Source organism: Syngnathus scovelli, chromosome 3 (assembly GCF_024217435.2).
Source record: "Syngnathus scovelli strain Florida chromosome 3, RoL_Ssco_1.2, whole genome shotgun sequence".
Classification (NCBI taxonomy): Eukaryota; Metazoa; Chordata; class Actinopteri; order Syngnathiformes; family Syngnathidae; genus Syngnathus; species Syngnathus scovelli.
In genome coordinates, this window is record NC_090849.1 from 23,408,315 (window position 1) to 23,427,111 (window position 18,797).

At 40.3% G+C, this 18,797-nt stretch overlaps 1 protein-coding gene across 2 annotated transcripts; it reads right to left on the reverse strand.

The window, feature by feature from the left end:
* Positions 1-557: 557 nt before the first annotated feature.
* si:dkey-245n4.2 (uncharacterized) lies at positions 558-3,961 on the reverse strand. Of its 2 annotated transcripts, none has more exons than XM_049763987.1 (6): positions 3,795-3,961; positions 2,777-3,177; positions 2,543-2,687; positions 2,268-2,390; positions 1,251-1,341; positions 558-1,171 (listed from the first exon to the last, which is right to left on the reverse strand). In XM_049763987.1, the coding sequence occupies exons 1-6, from the start codon at positions 3,844-3,846 to the stop codon at positions 973-975; spliced, it is 1,011 nt and encodes a 336-aa protein (XP_049619944.1). In that variant the 5' UTR covers positions 3,847-3,961; the 3' UTR covers positions 558-972. The 2 variants fall into 2 exon arrangements, with proteins under 2 accessions (XP_049619944.1, XP_049619943.1); XM_049763986.1 differs by having other exon boundaries at positions 2,543-2,690.
* Between the last annotated feature and the right edge of the window lie 14,836 nt (positions 3,962-18,797).

The following is an 18,797-nucleotide window of genomic DNA, read 5'->3' on the forward strand; positions in this document are numbered from 1 at the left end:
TTTTGAGATCTTTTAAGGCAATGAAAGTAAACATGATCTCACTTGATCCATTCAGTAAATGCGGTTCGGATGATTGAATGAAGAAATGACGCTAAGCATAAGAAAAACTTGTTTTTCCCAAAACATGCACAAGTGGTTTGCGTCGGCGTGGCATGCGGCGGTGCAGTTTGCAATTTATTCAATTTGGCTCCCTGTCATTACTTTAAAGACCGCATGCACTATTTGTATCCTAACGCCGAGAAATAATATGAAAAGTAAGCCCTCAAGGTTGATTTGACCAAATGAGCAAAAAGCAATGCTGCTTTGGCTTTTCCAAACGCACATCTGCTGATTGTTGTTGAAATGCAAGTGATTTAACACTCCCAGCAGCACTCCAACCCCCAAAACTGAAGGGAAAAATAAGACCTGCTGTGAATTTTCCATGCTACAGGCTGATGTTGTGCTCTTCAGATATTTCATGCTATTCCTTTACTAACTGGAGCAGGCATGGGCAAACATTTATGGCTTTGTGTTCTAACTTGAGTTGTGCTTTGTCTTACACACACAATATCTGGCCATTCATCTGCAAACCAATCTTTAATAAATGTACAAAATTAACATACAAAGTCAGTAGTTTTAATAGATTCAGATAATGTTCTATTTTCTTTTTGAAATTACTGGACTTTTATTTTTGAGCCCCCCCAAAAAAAATCCTTAACTAAACATCTTAAAGTTGAACTAACAAAAACTCCTTTCTTTATTTAGGCTATACTTCAGAATTCATGTTCTACACAATTGACATGAAATCTTAGAACTGTACAAACTTCATTTGCATAACAAACGTGTTTACAGATTGTAAAAAAGTGCAGTAAAAATGCATGAGCTATGAAAAAAAAAAAAGAAAAATGTTAATGCTGAACTACAATTTGCCCAAAATAACATTTCCACAGCCTCTATTGCCAGTTCACTGTTTTCCACTGTGACGACTTCACTTCAGGCTTCATACAATGGAGTGACCGTGCCATCTTTCCACTCAATCAGGATTTCTCCTCTCTGCATAGTAGGGGAGGAGAGCGGGTGGCGCATGGCGTGCTCTGTTAACGGGGCTCTCTCGCAGGGCACGGGGGACCCCGGAATGCCCGCCTCCGGTCTTGGAGCGTACGACTTCAAAACACACACCACCTTCTTCCTTCTGGTTCACGCAGACAAAACATTTGAGACAGTATGACACAATTGACCTCAAAAGTTTACTTTGGTGTGTTTACACTCACCTATTGGAATAAACGTTGAAAATAAGAATGATAGTCCCAAGCACCAGAGCCAAGGAGCTTAAAACCAACATGGTTATTTTCCAGCTCATGCCTGTAAAGGTACATAAGCAGCACATCGTTACTTTGATACAACTACTCATTAAGTCGTTTAAACATTTCCACATGTTTTTGTGGGCTTCCACTAGGTGCAGTGTATTTACACCGGTGGTTCTTGGACCCTTTAAACCAAGCACCATCTAAAAAAGTACCACCGTCAAGACTAACATTAAAGTACAGTGGTGTAGTAGGGAAAAGGGTTCATAAAAACAAGGCCGGGGTTTTATTCTTAAAATGTAAATGTAATATTACATGAAGGGAAAAGGCAACCCAAAAAATGTTCTTTGTAATACGTTCTGTGCAGACTAACAGTGTTTTGTTTGTGGAATATGACTTAAGCTGGCAAAATCCACTTGTTTTTATCCATCTCGGGGCGGCCATTTTGCCACATGCTGTCAACAACATCACAATTGCTAGGTCTCAGGTCACAACCAATCACAACTCACCAGTTTTCTGAAGCTTAGCAGTGATTGGTTGTGACCTAGCAACTGTGATGTCATTTTAAGTCGACAGCAAGTGGCAAAATGGCCGCCCCCTGAAATGGATAAAAATGGTGCTTAACTCATACTCCACAAACACAATATTAATCAGGAGCAAATTATTTCAGTATTTTTACATAAAAGTACAAAACAAAGTTTAAAATTCAGATACATTAATGTTACTGCATCTTTTCTAAACTTCTTTGTACTATAAATAAATAAATCATATTAGTAATGGCTTGCTTCACTGTAGCGATGGGAGTAAATAAATATAAAATTAATATATTATCCCAGTCCGGTCTAAACATTCTTTCTTATTGTTATACTATAGCCCCATCTAGTGGTAGAAAAGAAACATTTAGTTTAGGAGCTAAATTGCAATTAATCTTTGCTCTCTTCAGATTGCACAAGGGGGAATCCTTTGAAACGTTTATTACTGTACCATAGTCCATAGTGAAGAAAACCATGGTAGGATCCTCAGGGGGTTTTGTGCTTTGGGAAAAAACATCTGATATGTCTTTTAATGAAATATTTTCTGTGACTCCATCATTAAATGTAGCTTCATCTGTTAGGAAGAAGAGAAATACATCAGATTAAAGTGAACATAGATTTGGACAAAATGACTACAGTCTCCGCTTAAGGGAGAGTAAAGCTAATGTCTAGATTCAAGTGAAACCACAACATGCATCTTGGATTACAAATCCACTGAATTCTTACATGCTTGTCTGTCCATATCAGACAGGATGGGTTCCATTGATTTCAATGGAGGGTGGTGGTGTGGTTGGTGGTTTTGGTGCTGGTGGTGTTTGGTGTCCCTCCCATCACACAGCGTCTGGTTGTCCAGCGTCTTCCACCTGCTGCCCTGCTTGTGAATCCAAATAGAATGGCACAAACATAGTTTTTACCTTTGAAAAAAATAAAAAAATGATAAAGAATGGAGTAAATCCTTACCTGTTTATGTTCCTGTGATAGGAAGACCAATGTGGAATCTTGCGTCGCACTGAGGTGCAGCCCCTTACCGAGCAAAGTCAGGTGGCCTTTTTTGGAACAGGACCATTGCTGGCTACCTGCATCGCTGTCCACCTCTGACGTGTCCGTGAACTGGCCCCGGGCCTCTCCGTTTTGAAGGTGGCAGGGTTGCAGGTGGACACCCTCAAACTGCTCCTGGGGAGCAGTCAGACACTCGCCGGTGTACTGGTTGCTAAGGGCCTGGCTCTCAGGCAGCCACAGCCATTCCTGGAAGGCTGAATGTGGGTCGCATTGTCCCAGCGAGACCCTCCCTCCAGGGAAACTGTCCTCCACTTGAAGGCATGTGCCCAGCAGCTTGTTTCGGATGTTTAAGCCAGATACGTCTGTACAGGGGAGAAAGAGAAAAATAATAGTCAGCATTGACGATTGCACAATACATTACTCTTCATAATCATTTCTAAAATAGCCAGTCAGAGATGTTAAACCTGTTTTTAGCGTCCCATCTCGTAGTTTACAGTATTACTTCTTCGCCATCTGTTGGATTTTTGGTCTTGTTGTTCGGTTTAATTCATCGATAATAGATTTTCCTCTGCTTTTTTTATGTTCTGTTTTGTTGGCAGTGCATGAATGCAAGCGAAAGAATGCTTTTGAGCCAAATGCAAATCCTTGAAATTGGTAAATCTCAGCTTTTATTCCAAAATATAATTAGGATCATCAAGCACTACTACTTTGGTGTGAATGCTTGTCTCTCTGCATTTACACAATAAATATTTTGAAGTTAGAATCAAAATGCAAATGAGTAAACATTTGAACAAACCGTATCAATGTTTGCTTAGGCATCAAGAAAACCTTTTGTTTGTGATATTGAGCTGTGGAACATACACAAATAAGTTTGTGGAACATTGATACTAACAGAAAAAGTTGGTAAGAGTAGCGAGACAAAAAATGAAAAATAAACTGTCACCAGTTGAGTAAACAAACAATTCTTAATATTCCTCACCAGTGAAAATGAAGAGTGGAAGGAGGTAAACAGACTTCAGAGTTCTCCCCATGGCTGCAAACACTTCAGTGGGCCGGTTAGACAGAACAAGTGCAAGTAGCTGGAAGTGGACTTCATGCTGCCTCTCTCCGCTCTTGCATGAATTACTGCAGTGAGTGGATGAATGGAAGCAGGGGTGAGGTGGGGCGGGGTGGCATTCCTTTCCTAAACTCCTAGGGACTGCCATAACTCCCCATATCATTTAAGAAGCACAAACAAACGTGTTGGCAATTGCTGGTTTATTAATGCATCAAAATGTAGATATTTTTTTTAAACCAATCAATGGAAATTTGAACAATCACAAATTCTTCACCCCCTGTTGTTTGCATGCTTCCGTAATTCCTTCCTCTAAGCATAAAAGTTGTTTTTACTTTTCTTCCCACCGCTGTCGGCGATCTAATCCATGCAAATGAGCAACAGTTGCAAATAGTTTTAAAGGGCATAAATCTGTTAATGGAAGAAAACATTGTTCCAAGTTGAATAGGATTGCCCACTCATTATGCTGAGAAATGGGACAGTCCTGGAGGCCAGCATGGTCACGTGATGTTTTTTCTCTATTGTGATGCTTGGCAAACAACCCACAAAATAAATCTTTCTTCGTTATGTGAGCTGTAATTTTGAATCATTGAGTAATTGCGATTTTTTTTCTTACTAGATAAATGATTTCTTGGGAAAGGCATTGAATAAAACTAAACAGGCCACCATTGTGGAATTTTACCCAAATTTCTAGTACTACGTTGAAACCCTAACCCTAGTTTGAAACCCTAGTTTGAAACCCTGACCCTAGTTTTAACCCTGTGAGTTTTTTTTTAAAATATCTTCATAATAAAAATGTAAACTTTTCATATTCCAGGTATTCCTAAAAAAAAAAAAACATCACACACAATGGATGTTCACAATGTTTACATTTTTCCATGACTGTTGTAGGTAATTGTCTTTTTCAAAGAAAAAAAAGTTCAAAATAAAGATATTTCAAATATTAAATCCTTGTTGTGTGGTCCAATACCTAATATCATAGAAGTGAATTACTCTCTACAAATATGACATTAAAAACACATTGATTCTAATATTTTTATTATTATAATTATACTCTCTACAAATATGACATTAAAAACACATTGATTCTAATATTTTTATTATTATAATTATAATTTTTGACCCACTTATGGAAGAGTGGAGGGTACACTCACTTGTGGGGAGAAAGCTTTTGGTCTGATCAAGCTACATTACAATAAAAAGGAAAAGACGAAAAACCAAGTCTAAGATTCATGCCTAGTCATTAAACTAAGTGCTGCCTCGCATTTTCGTAAACATAAAATGCCGTGTCCTGGCAGTGACTAGCATCGACAACACGTTTAACACAAACTACCTTTTCTTGTTCCTTGTAAACTCTACTGTAAGACGATCAATATGAAGTGTATTTAGTATTGCACAAGGTACATTTAAAAAGATTCGCAACCTCTTCAGTAAATCCCTTTCTAGGGAAAATCAAAATCACAGCACAAGCTCATTAGCCCACAGACAGCTACGAATGTTGTATCCCTGTGATGACACAAAATGGGGGGGGGGGGGCGGCTGTGGTCAAGTGTAGTCTTTATTAAGATTAACGAACAGCTTGACATTTTTAGTCCTCTGTCGGAATCGATAATTTTAATACCCGCAAGAGCCAATGGCGGAACATGAAGCTTGCGGAACACACGTCTTGGCCGCAGAGTGAATGTTAAATGTCCAAGGGGTAATCAATTCCAAGAAATTAGCTATTGATCTCTTATAGTTTTGTAATGGCTTATCTATCGGTTTGCTCTTTCGTCAAATTCCAATATCAGTCGGATGGAATTGTGCTGGTTATATTGCTGTTGGCTGTGTGTGTGTGTGTGTGTGTGTGTGTGTGTGTGTGTGTCTTTGTATGTGTGTGTTTGTGCCCTCTTAGAGTTTCTGTATATGTTTGTATATGTGTGCATTGTAATTAGAGCAGAGGACAGATTTGATTTGAAATGTGTTTAGAAGAATTTTAGTGTCTTTCATCTTCAATAATAACGACAAGAACATTTAGAACGATGTACATGAACTGTTGCTGTATTGATTAATTGAGACATCAAATAAAATAACTAACTGTAATGTCTTGAAATTATCCAGGTTTCAAAGAGCATGCTGAAGAAAAAAAACAAAGAATCTTCTCCGAGCGAGCAGATATGGTTGACGTCAGCCTTGAAGACCCATGTGGGCAAGGTCAGAGGTCAGACTGGAGTGAACCAAATGGCATTGCAGTTCCAGGTATTTACTTGTTTTATTGATGCGTTGTATCTTGTGTTTTTTTTTTTTGGTGATAGAAAATTGATAGAAACCCCAAAGAAAGACTCTTTCAGTACATTTGCCAACAAAAGACATAAATCAGTCGCCAGGATGAGTCTTAGTAGATCACCCCATACCTCGACTATCATTACAGGAGAAAGGTGACACGTTTGATTGATTAAAATGGTGCGCTCCAGCTCGGACTAAATCATGTTAAGTGATGTGACATTGCAGTTTCGCGTATCATATTTCTGTCAAGACAATGGCACTGTCGAGGTACGATATCTGACAACGGCAGATTTCTGGGGGTGGGGTGGGCTGGATTTATGAGAAGCTTTTAGTGGTCTGCTGGAGATGAGAGAGTGTAAAAAGTGGCCCTTTTTTTTGTACATCCCGACTTACCGGGTGATTGTAAATTTTACAGCGGTTCAGTTTGGAAATGGAGACGTTTACACAATGCGACAAATTGCCCGCTGTAAAAGTATTTACTGGTCTCGCCAATGCGCAGAAATATTTACCCGCAGATTATTTATGTGCTCAAGACGTGTCGTAATGGTGTCGTGTTGAAAGCGGCTGTCCGTTGTTAATGTTTTAATAGAAGAGGTCTCGACGAGGTCGTAATGGCTTTATGTCGGATACGATTGTCTCCCAAAACAAGCCTAGCTCAGAAAATGAAAAAAAAAATTGATTCTTTTTATTTAAAGTTATGTCACAGTGATCAATTGGTGATCAATTTTTAATTATTTTTTAGATTGTTACTGAATACACATTTATGTTCAGCATTTGTTTTCTCAGGCAAGACCTGGTCAATTATTACTTTCATTCATCATGGCTTTTTATTTTGGGATTGACGTCTACATTTTGAATATCAGCCACTAGGTGGCGCTGTGAGACTACCTATAAGAATATGAACCTTAAGGGGGTTTGCTGTGGGCTCAGTCACAGACAGAGCTGTAATTTCCTCATAGTGGCAACGGGCTGCCATCGCTGTTATCTTTTAATAGATTAAAAACAAGTGGCTGTTGTTAATGTGTTCAATTGGCCAAGTTAGCGTCGAAATCTCCGGCATCCATCACTGTCGAGAATGTTGACACCTTGTCTTTCTGCTTCATGCGGTGGGCCGGTTAACAAATAGGGGGTTCTCTCTCCCTTAGATGGCCACATTTAAGAGGACACATTGACTTACACATTTGGAATTCATATAAAAAAGACGGATTGTTGCTGATATCCGTGGTATTCCGCTGACTCTGCGATATCTCGCGCCAATAAATTTAATCTCCGTAAACTTTGCCCCCTTTGAATTCTTGACCTCCCAGCTGCACCCTCGAGCTCAGCCGAGGACTGCATGCGGGTTTGCACGGCACCCTGAAAAACATCCCCATGCAGCTGTGTTTAGAGCCGGGAAGGGAGTTGGGAGCTATGGCCGACCGAGGTGCCTGCTAATGCCTTGTTAGAGGGCTCTCACTTGCCGGGTCTCTGCGAGGTCAGTGTCAATTGTGCTTTAGTTCAAGGCCCTTGATCTCCTGGATAAAGCACAAAACTATGTTGGCTGTTAATGACCTACTTTTTTTTTTTTTTCCTTGCTCTGGAAACTTTGTAGATTAGCTATAATTATTCTGCTAGTGGGAATTTTATTTGGAAAATAGCTTGCTCTTTATCTTAAGTTTAGAAACTTACCCAGGCCTCGGGATCAGATGTTCGCTAGTAATTGGCTTTTTGTAAATATAATGTACTAGGGCTGCAACTAATGATTATTTGGATAATTGCGCAATTTGTTGATTTATTTGACCAATTAATTGATAAAAAGGTTAAAACAATTGACCTAAATGAATTAAAATTTATTATAAATTATATTATTATATATGTATAAATTATAAGTTACTAGTTTGGCCCCTTTTCTATTTTTATCTTTACCCCCCACCTGTCTTTCAAGATTTTCTTGTTGCCCGAAGCACATTTACATTCATGTTTGTAAAAGTGTGCTGCAATTGTAAAAAAAATTACCAGCCGTTACTTTTACACGGCAACTCAAGTTTTCATGTCTGCCTGAAACCGCAACAGAGAGCAACGCTTGCTAATAATTTTCACTTTAACTGTTATTATTATTATTTTTTTTCCTGTGATTTCCTGCTCGGGAAAGGTGAAGGAGCAGCAACAGGGGGAAAATAGCTCTCGCTTCCTATTTGACTCTCCCCTTGATCTCGGTGCGAACGGGTTGAGAGTTCAGTTTCGCACTCGGTTGCTTTTTCAGGTTAATAGTTGGGCAGATGTGTTTGTTGCCACAATAAGGCTTTAACACCCTCAGCAGAGTACTTGAAAAATGCAATTTGCCATCCACCTGACCACGTTCCTCCCTCCTTCCCTCCCTCCCTCCCTCCCGCCACCTCTCTCCAAAACACTCACCCGCCCACAGCTGATGAGACAAAAAGTTATTCAGAATAAAAGAGACGAGATGGGGGGGTGTTCTTGCCTATTAGCGGCTAATGAGACAAACTTGAGGATTTTCAAAACCTAAACGTGTTAGCTTTCATGGTGTCCCCCGATCCCAAGACCCCTTCAACGTGCACCACCCTGAGGGCCCTCCCTTGTGATTGTTCACACATGCTCCTGGCATTTTAAAGCTACAAAAAAAGTGTGTGTGTGCATTTAAAATATAAAAATGCTCAGTTTATTTATATTAATTTACTCTCACCCCACATTTAATGAGCTACACGCCATCCGTTCCCATTTTTTTTCTAAATATGACAAAGCCAAGAATTGGGTGGGCAGGTTGCGGTTGGGAAGTCGGTGTGGGAAGCACATTAGATAAATGAAAAATAATAAGCCCAGAGAAAAAACAGTCATCCCAGTTGCCTTTGCCTCGCCGTGTTGGAAGCAAATATAAAATGTGTTCTTGTAATTGAGATCTTTTGGACAGCCTTGAATGATTCGCCCAACACTGGCTTTTTTTTTTCTGGCCTCATTTTCTCCTGAGCGTGTATTGGAAATGAGTTCTGGGTTGATGTCAGCAGGGAAAATCAAATGTGAGTTGGCCTGGAAGTGTTGCAGTAAACAGTGAGCAAATGCAAACACGGGCCAGTTCAGGGAATAAAAAGCCGAGGACTTGAAAAGATGAAATGCGGCACAAATTTCACCCTCCGAAGGGATCTATAATTGATTCTGCATTGTTGTCCGCTGATCGGACAGCTCAACATAAATCTAATTAATAACCGTTATTAATTGGTGAGGTAATATAGCTAATCACCGAGGTTGGAGCGAGGGAAATAGGATTGAGAGGAAGAAAGAGATGTGTTATTTGTCGGGGGCCGTACATTGGTGCGTGTTAACTAAGTGTGCCACTGGACTTGGCCGGCTCATAATGGGGTTCCACAGCAATATTTTCTCTCCGGGATTTCTATTATTAATTCCATCTGAACACACCCATAAATGAATAATGAAATAAATAACGAAAGCGTGTTTTAGTACTATTTGGCAGCTGGGTCGTTTCCCCATTTTCAACTTTTTTTTTTTCTTTCTCCTATTTGCTTGTTTCCCCACTAATTAACTTTCTAAGGAATTGTCCTCCTTTTCTACCGACTGATTTTCTTCAGCTTGAAGGGTGAGCCATTCAAAGTGTGCTTACAGTCCACATAGTCTTGTGAACACACAGTAACCGGGGCAGCACACAAGTTAATTTACTAGTTAATTATTTATTATTATTATTAATTCATTTAGTAGTTACTAGGCATTGATCTTCTAATATTTCTTGTTTCACTTTTATTTTGATGTTGCATAGGCAACTGGTGTGGCGGTTAGCTCCATTTGGCGGGCTAATGGCTGCCATGACGGAAAAAAAAAAAAAGTTATATTAATATGAAATGCATAACTTTTTTTCAATTTTAATGCACACCATATCAGTCTTTTTTTTTTCTTCAATTCTTATGTACACCATATTAGTCATATTTTTCATTTTTTTCTGACAATCTTTAAGGGTTAAGCTTTAAAACCTTAATTAATTGCACCACAATAAGTGAATTCAAAATGAAGGTTGTTTTGTGGGCCTTGAGCAAAACCTACTTGGTCTAACTTTAATTTACTTTCCACATTTATGTGATGGGCTTTGTTTCCTTCATTTAGGCTAATTATGAGACTGAGGGAGCCTCCAGCTATATGGCCCCCACTCCAGCGAGGCTTTAAGATGCATGCCCTTTGCCCAGCGTCCTGCTGTTAAAGCCTTGTGTTTTTGGACAGAGGCTTGGCACTAAGTAGTCTGCATTCATTGAAGCTCTTAAAGAGTCCACTAAACTTAGTACGTCCCCCTCTCTATTCCACTTGCACTACCATATTGATGACTGCTCTGTCTCTCTCTCCTCATTAGAGTCATCACAAATTCTTTCAAACGGCGCCGCACTCTGTGCTGGTTTTTTTTTTTTTTAACTGTTAATTAGTTTGTTTTGTAAGGTTAGACGCGCGGACGGTGCAACTTCGCCAGCGCTCGGCCCGCCATCTGCGTGCAAAAGGCGCTAACTATGTGCAGATGGCGTGTGCTTACAGACAGGTTGCCTCTTGTTGAGGGGAAACGACGCAAGAGACGCTTTTGCTTACTTTAACAAGATTTATGGCCGTTCTCGCAGGTAACTGCTTTAATGATGATGGCGTGTCACTTGTCCAATGATAATTTGAGGCACAGGGAAAGAGGAAGGAAATGAAATGATCTCTTTCAAATTCTGCATTCTTGAAAAAAAAAAAAAGAAAATATTGAACATTAATACACTAGCAGGATTTTACTGGATTGGTAATTGCATGACAATTTACATTAAAGGCAAAATAAATAATATATATAATATACAAAAAATATATATATTTATGTACTTGATTTAAAAACTGAAAAGAAAAGAGGTCTGCATTTATTCTTTGCTTGCAAGGTGCCTCTGCTGGTAGGGAACCTGCCCTTGTCAGTTGCAGTTCAGCGGCTTAATGCTTTCTGCTGGGCATAGTGAGTGACCCTCTCACAATTAAGAAAGGGTTAGCAAAAGTATTGTTGGCCTCTTGCCACATAACTCGACAGCGGATGTGAGAGTCCCTAAAACTTGTCGATGAAATTGCAAGGAGTAATTAGCAATTTAGCAAGCAAATGAAGACCTGCCATCAATGTTCTTATATAATCTTATATTATTTTCCCTAATTGTCAAAGTAAAAATAGATCAGGTTTCTACTCTTTCTCAGCCAATTAAAAATCTTTTTATGCGGTAAATCAAAGTCTGTAGTTTTGGGTGTACATCGATCGGTATGTCAGGAAAAAAAAAGTGCTTATTTATGTATTCAGAGTGATTAATGTGTAAGAGTATTTTCGCGGTTTTGTCAAACACCTTTCAGTAAAGGTTTATTAATGATTATAATTTGCTGTGCTGACACCTTTTCTTCTTCTTCTCCATGATGAAATGGAGCGTTGAGTGGGCTGAGAGCTTTTGCAGTCCACGTCAGCGCTTATGGATTCGGTCATTTTCTTTGATCGGCAACAATGTTCATAATTGCGCATTGACGTTCAATGGAAGCCAGTGAGACGCAAACAGGATGATTTTTTTTTTTTTTTTTTTAACGAGTGAATACAAAAGACCACTGTCTGTGGCAATTTGCTTTTTAACAAGCCAGACTTCATTTCTCTTCCCTCTCTAAAATCTCAAACTCCCGAGGATCATCTACAAACAATTCAAGCGGCAGCCCCAAAATACCAGCGAGAGAAAAAAAAATAAAAAAGCCTTTGTTCATTTCTTGCCCTGGCTTTCTCTCTTCTTCCCCACTCTCCCCAAGGTTCTATTAGGAAATAGATCCCAGGTGTTCGATAAGCCTGTAGTGGACATGACAGCAGTGCAATCAAGTGTATAAATTTAATTGCAGGCCCATTTTGTGCCATTTATTAGCCGTTTAGGGGCACATTGCTCCACTTGAACCCTGTTATTGCCAGACAGAACAGATGTTTGGCTCCTTTTTAACTGTTGCTTTTAAAAGCCAAATGCTGCTACTAAAAATAAATGTAGAACTCTCTTTGAAATGTCAATATTGCTACAACCTAACATTTGCTTAGAGACTCAAATGAATTTAAGGAGAGAATTACACAAAATAAAAAAAAAAAAATTGTATGATATGCAAAAACAAGGCACATACTTTATCTGATTTTTATTTCACTACTTTGTTTTTCTTCCGCCGCACACGAAGAGCCTTGCAAATGTGGCTACTTGGTGGACGCCTTACCTTCATGTGACACTCCATTAATAATAATAATAATAACAATAAAAAAAAAAGCCTTGAGAAAGCCATGTTAATCGTAACCATATACTCAACCGTGGCACGCCTATAAATCACCTGGCTAATTGTAACAAATTACAGGCTGACATTAAGCTATGATTCCAAACCGGCAAATATTCATCAACATTGCGAGCGGCCCCCCTGTAAAAGCGCCGGCCATTTCCCAGGGCAAGCGTATATCCATCGTGGAACTTGCCCATTATTTATTACTCTTCCTTGTCCTTGCTATTTAAGTGCTGTGTGGTAATTGAATGGGATGCCGTGTTGTTTATTTATCGTACGGCTGGATGAAACCCAAATGGCGCCGCTTGTATGACCAGCGGTACACCTTGTTTTCCATTTCTTCAACTTGGTGAGCTCACGGCCCTTTATCGATTTCCGACTTGCTCACAATCACCTTGAAGCGAGCCTGCTTAGTTTCAAGTCACAAAGAACATTTTCAAAACTGATCTCATATCTTACTTCAGCAGTTATCTCGTCCTTTTTTGAAACAATCAATACTTCAATTATTGTCCAATGCCCATCCCAACAATTCATCTATTTAAGCATATCGAAAGTGCTAGTTAGCTTGATGGACCATAATAATTATTGTCAGGCTAAAGAAGAAATCCCTCTTCTTGACACTGTTAAACATTGACGGCCTTATTATGGCCTTCTCTGATTCTGCCGGATGTGTTCAAGGATCTTCTCGGCGGTTAAAAAGGTCAGCTGCTCTTAGTTGAACACTGGCGGAATACTAATACCGTCCTTATTCAAATGATCTGCTTCAGCGCTTATTAAATTGATAGCCTCGCTGCTCTGATTTAATAGTGTTGTTGTCCAGAAGTGGGACACGGCTGGAGCCGGCGGGGGGAGTTAGTGAGGTGCTTCTGAGGTAAAGCTCAAACATGGAGCACATTTACTTTTGGGGACGCAAAGTAATAGTCAATTTGGCCACAGCTGCGAATAAAACATTTTCTCGTTTGAGAGTTCACAATTGATTGTCGGAGGGTGTTGACCGAGATTTCTTTTATCATGTAAGTTCATTGTACGAACGTAATCAATTATCCTACACAATTGAATAATGAATTAATCGGCCAACCGTTTTATGTGCATCGTTATTTTTCCCCCTTTGTCCGATGGTGATCGCCGTAGCAACCGTGTAAACATCACCGTTTAGTCCTTTCCTTACGATATGCTTTGTCTGGCATTTATGCGGTTCTGACAATTTTGTCGGACGCCATCTTGTTCCTTCACAAAACGGTGAGGTGACAGCCTAATGTGTTTTGCAATATATCCCCATTAGAAAGACACACACACACACACACACACACCAATTACAGTTTGTCCCTAATAAACGGAGGTGAAGCCAGTCAGTGTCGTATGTGTCTGAGCGATGCGACCTTGATGCTGTTTAGCCCAGCCATTTGTTTATTGCCACTTCCTTTTGACGCAAGTGTAAGTGAGCCTTTAAAGCGCTGCCGGTGACACTCGTACACTTCGCAGAACGAGAGAGATAAAAATGGATAAAATAGCAATGAAGGAAGGTAGGGGAGGAAAAAGCTGAAGAGATGGAGTAGAAGACGTGCACTCCTGGGGCAGATTACATAATGTATCATTCACAAAGCATTGTTGCCAATTCGTCTTTTATGCTCCTTAAATTGCTGTTGCCATCCCAGAGCCCCCCCCCCCCCCCCCCCCCCCCCCACACTCCGCACTTTGACAAATGCATCACAACACACACAAACATATTGTATTCTCTCTCTGTACACTTTTGTGTATAGTTAGTGGAGTCTATCACAAGCCCCCCGGGACGCTCCCGCGTGAGTGAGGGAAGGAAAGAAGGAGTTTGCGCCGAGCAGAGTATTGATGGAGCCGTGTTTCTGTTAGGCCGTGAAAACAAAGTCTCCCCGATGCGCAGCGGAGTGGAGGGGGATCAATAGACGCGCAGAGCTTCATTTCCTCGGGCTTTTACTGAAGAACCACTCACTGATGCGTCGGTCGGGCCTGCCGCGATTGTTTTATTTTTTTTTGACGCAGAGCAGCTAGCAAACTGTAATGCTAGGAGACTCGATGGGGAAAAATACAAACATATACGTATGTGTGTAGTGGATATTATGCACAATAGGGATGAATGCGATGCAGTGATTTATCGACTGACCATAAAGCATCAACGCGAGGATTGTGCAATAAGCTTGTTTTCCAGTTTTGTATTATTACTATTACTACTAATAATAATATAATAATTATAATTATATATAATTATAATAATAAAGAATAATTCTAAAAATTAATAATTATAAAAAGTAACTATAATAACAAACAATTATAATAAAAACTAACTATGACGGCACTCGCTAAATTATTGTTACCCTGATTTGAACCTTCAGCCTAAGAAGAAGTGGATTTGCAAACTACCTACCTTCTGTAATCTGACGTCCAAAATTAAAATGAAACGTTGATTCATCGTTACTTTTCCTATTCACTGATCCAGCTGCTTTCTGTGAATCCGCATTCCGACTATGATGACGACCCCTTGTCGGAGCCTATATGGGGGTGAAAGGTCAAGGTTAGCGTGGCGTATCGCACGGAGTTGTTTGAATAACAAGAAGCAGGCATGGAGCAATCGGGCAGGCTTGAGCTGACACGTGGGATATAACAATGAATGAGCTTGAGTGATGGTGAAGGCTTTTGGCCGCATCACAAAATGAAACCCCGCACGCGACTGTACGTATGCATGCACGCGAGGACGGCGCTAGCTGGCGCGTAGGATGACACGGGGCCAGAGCCTGGGGCAGCCAGGGAGAGTTGAGGACCCAGCTGTCACCTCAGTCAGCCCCTTCTCTGGGGGCAACTGTCAATCAGCAGCTTCTCATATCGCTCCGTCATTGAAGCTAATTGCTATTGTCAACCCTAGAGACCCTCGTGCCATTGCTCTTTTGGAGAGAATACTGCCTCTAAACATGAGGAACCGCATCAAAGCTGCTTCTGGATAGTGTGTTAATAAGGTATTAGAAGAAAAATTAAAGGCAGGATCAGACAATAACAGCTCAACTGGCTGAGAGTGGAATCGTTAAACGTTACATGGATGTTACAGCCTCATGCGCAAGCAGCAATAGACCTAATGAAAACAAGATGGATGCTCTCTCGGAGATGGCTGGCTGTGTTATTAATTGCTGTCCGTCCCCTCCTACTGATAATGATGGGCTGCATCCTGGAGAGTTTGCAGGGAATACATTTTATTTGGAAAGATTATTTATCGTCCTCCTCATGGAGCCAGCCTTTAAATAATGGCCCGCGTGAGATAAGTCCTCATGTTAATTCCTCTTTCTCTTTGGGCATCTTCTTAACCAAACCATCAGTACTGCGAGGAGTCAATTGGGACATTCCCAGCCTGCATTTTCAATTATTCATTTCAAATCTCATGCCAAAAAAATGGAATCGGAGTGCTTGATAGGCAACGTATACAGTTTGCACCGATTTTGTAATCTTCCTCTAATGGTCTTATTGATATTCGATTCCGCCGAGCATTGTTCCAAAGTGGACATGCACATTTAGAGCAATTATTACCGCAAAGATTCTGGTTTTGTGAAGCAGCACTTAAATTAAAAAAAAAAAAATACAACCCCCCCCCCCCCCCCTTCCCAAGAAACCACGGGAGCATGAGGCCTCACGTCTCACACTCACCATTATCATAAGGTAACACTGGCTCACTCCCCCTCCCTCCCATCACCCCCCTCACAACCCATAAATCAGGATGCTGCTGTCATGGCGACTGTAGGCGTGGTCGCCGTGGTGACACGGCGGAGCCCGGTGTGGGTGTGAAATCACTTGACCCCGAGTGTTAACCTTTGCGGCGTGAATGGCCGATCTCCTCAGCAGGCAGGGAACAAAAGAGGCCTCGTATTGATTAAAGTCCGTCAGGCACACTTGATATTAAACACTCGCTTAGATGCGTATGTCCCCCCCCACTTGCTTGCAGATTGCGTCTCACTCGCACAAGTGTAACAAATGTTTAAGTCTTCACAGTCACCTCCCGAGCAGACTGTGTTACGATCGCCGTGGCTTGAGGTCACAGCTAGCGTGGGGAAGGTGAAGGTCTCCGGGGTGATCGGTGTTTTGTCATCTAGAGCGGTGTTTACTTTTTGTCGGCGCAGGTTGCCCTCCCCGTTATCTCCTGGCCATCTTCCCGATCGATACCGTGCATCCACAAAGGTCCATACCGGCGTCGGACTCCGTCAACAACAACTTATGCTTGCGCAGCTCAAGGCAATTGAGTGGAAATCTCCTAGTGAGAACTCTGGCTTCTTTTTCTTGCACTTTTTAGACATGGGGTGACAGTGTACAAAATACTCTATTTTAAATTTAATATAAAGCTGCAACAGAAACTATTTTTAATCATCGATTTTTTTTAAAAGTAAGTTTAATCTACATACAAAACAAGACGGTAATTCAAATTGACAATGTAAAAACGCACATTAAGACTCAAATTAATTTTTTAAAAATATATTTATTGTTTTCCAAAGTAATAGCAGGTGTTTACATACATTTTATATTTAGGAGGCTAACATTCAGAGAATTTATCTAAAGTAAAAAATACTGAATGAATGAATGAATAAATAAATAAATAAATAAATTAAATACATTTGATAATCGAGTAATTGTCTCGATAAAGTGATTGTTTTGTTGTTACTTCAATATTAAGTTTAAAACATACAGTGTATATTTTGGGATATAATACAAATATAAATACATTTTACCCTTCACATTATTTTATACGTCCTTAATCCAGAACGAATAATCATGCTGTTTTTAATCATATCAAATATCTGTTTATAATAAATCCAGTCGAACGAGGATATTTGTTCTCTTTCCGCCGTGCACCCTCAGACCCAGGCCGGACTGTGAACTCCAGCCTCTCTTTCGGTACATGCCTGATTCTGTCTTAATTGTCGTGCCGAAACCAGGAGACGGCTAGTAAGTGAGCTCGGTGTGGGAGGGGCCTTGGCGGGGTGCTGTCACATTCACGTCACATCCCAATGGTCCAGTAAATAGAGCGTGTGAGTGCACCCCCCCACCCTTCTCAAATCACTGACGGACCACTCCCCAACTCCAGCCTCCTCTCCCCTTTATTTATCTCCACTCTGTCATGTTCTTCACACCGGCTGAAATTTATTAATTACTGTGCCTTGTGATGATTTATGATCGTACTGACATAATTAATGATACACATCAATTCTCCACTTTAATTGAAGGGGGCTGCCGAGCCTACGCCGGCCCCCACCGAAAGGCCGGTGCCCCGAGAATGTGACGCGCCGCCCTCAGCTTACTCTTCTTCCACTTTTTCCACTCATTCGTCTTGCCTTTATTGGCCTCTTCGCCACGCCAAAGTTTCATATATCACACCAGGATCACCAAATAAACTTGCCCTCACATTTATTTATGCATTCCTACATACCTTCTTCTTGTTGTGTGTGTGTGTGTTGTGTACATGAGGACCCCATAATGGCGGCTCCGAGTGTGTGTAGGTATACAGTGATATATGATTCATGAAGATGCGTGTGAGGCATATGTAATTCCAGCTCTACCCTCAGGACTAGAGACAACAAGGTAGTACATGAATATTTGATTTGCAGGGAGAAGGTAAAGCATCTATGCACAGCATTTTAAACAGACAAATGAGCAGATTCCTCTTGGATGTCTGGACACTTAGCTTTTACAAATATATATTTATTTTTTTATTTTTCGAGACTGAATCAAAACTGTGTAAGGAAAACTCACTGTTGCTATTGGGGCCTGACCAATTTTGATTTTTTGAGGCCAATGCTGACAAAAAATACCGATTAATCGGGGCACTATTCAATAAATCATAATGGAATAAAATTGAAATGCATTTTTTCAGAAGCTGTCAATTATATGCAGATTGTTACTGTTCCTTTGAATAGCAGGCGGTCAATTGTCAATACATCGATCGAAAAACAAAAACTTATTTAAATCAATCAGGCCCCAGTTATAATCACAAAACCTCTCGTAAAAATCTGCATTTGAAGTAACATTTCAACATTCATCGTACTGCTCAGCGATATCGGAGCTTTTCGATCAGTCGTATTTGGTTCTATGGTTATCATCACACTTTTTGTAAAAAAAACGTGAACACACTTGGAAACGTATAGTTCCTGTCAATTATGTCCAAAGTAGTCATAGTATGTCATAATAAAAGCAAAAAATGTTAACTGAACAAAAACTTTGCAAACTTTTGGTTAGACATTCCACTGTACTTTCAAGAACAGTGACAGTGTCAATTCACAGAATATGAAAATGGAGAGTGTGTAGCAGGGGATTAGTCTCCATAGTAACGGCAAACTATGTGGATTTGAGAAATTTTTTTGTTACATGTGAAAATGATTG

What these genes read in the sequence shown, in the direction of transcription:
- si:dkey-245n4.2 (XM_049763986.1), bottom strand. Translation starts at nt 3,846, where the DNA reads ATGGGGAGAACTCTGAAGTCTGTTTACCTCCTTCCACTCTTCATTTTC. An exon ending in TCCACTCTTCATTTTCACTG is followed by an intron (nt 3,178 to 3,794) that starts GTGAGGAATATT and finishes TCCCCTGTACAG; the next exon opens with ACGTATCTGGCTTAAACATC. An exon ending in TATCACAGGAACATAAACAG is followed by an intron (nt 2,691 to 2,776) that starts GTAAGGATTTAC and finishes TGGATTCACAAG; the next exon opens with CAGGGCAGCAGGTGGAAGAC.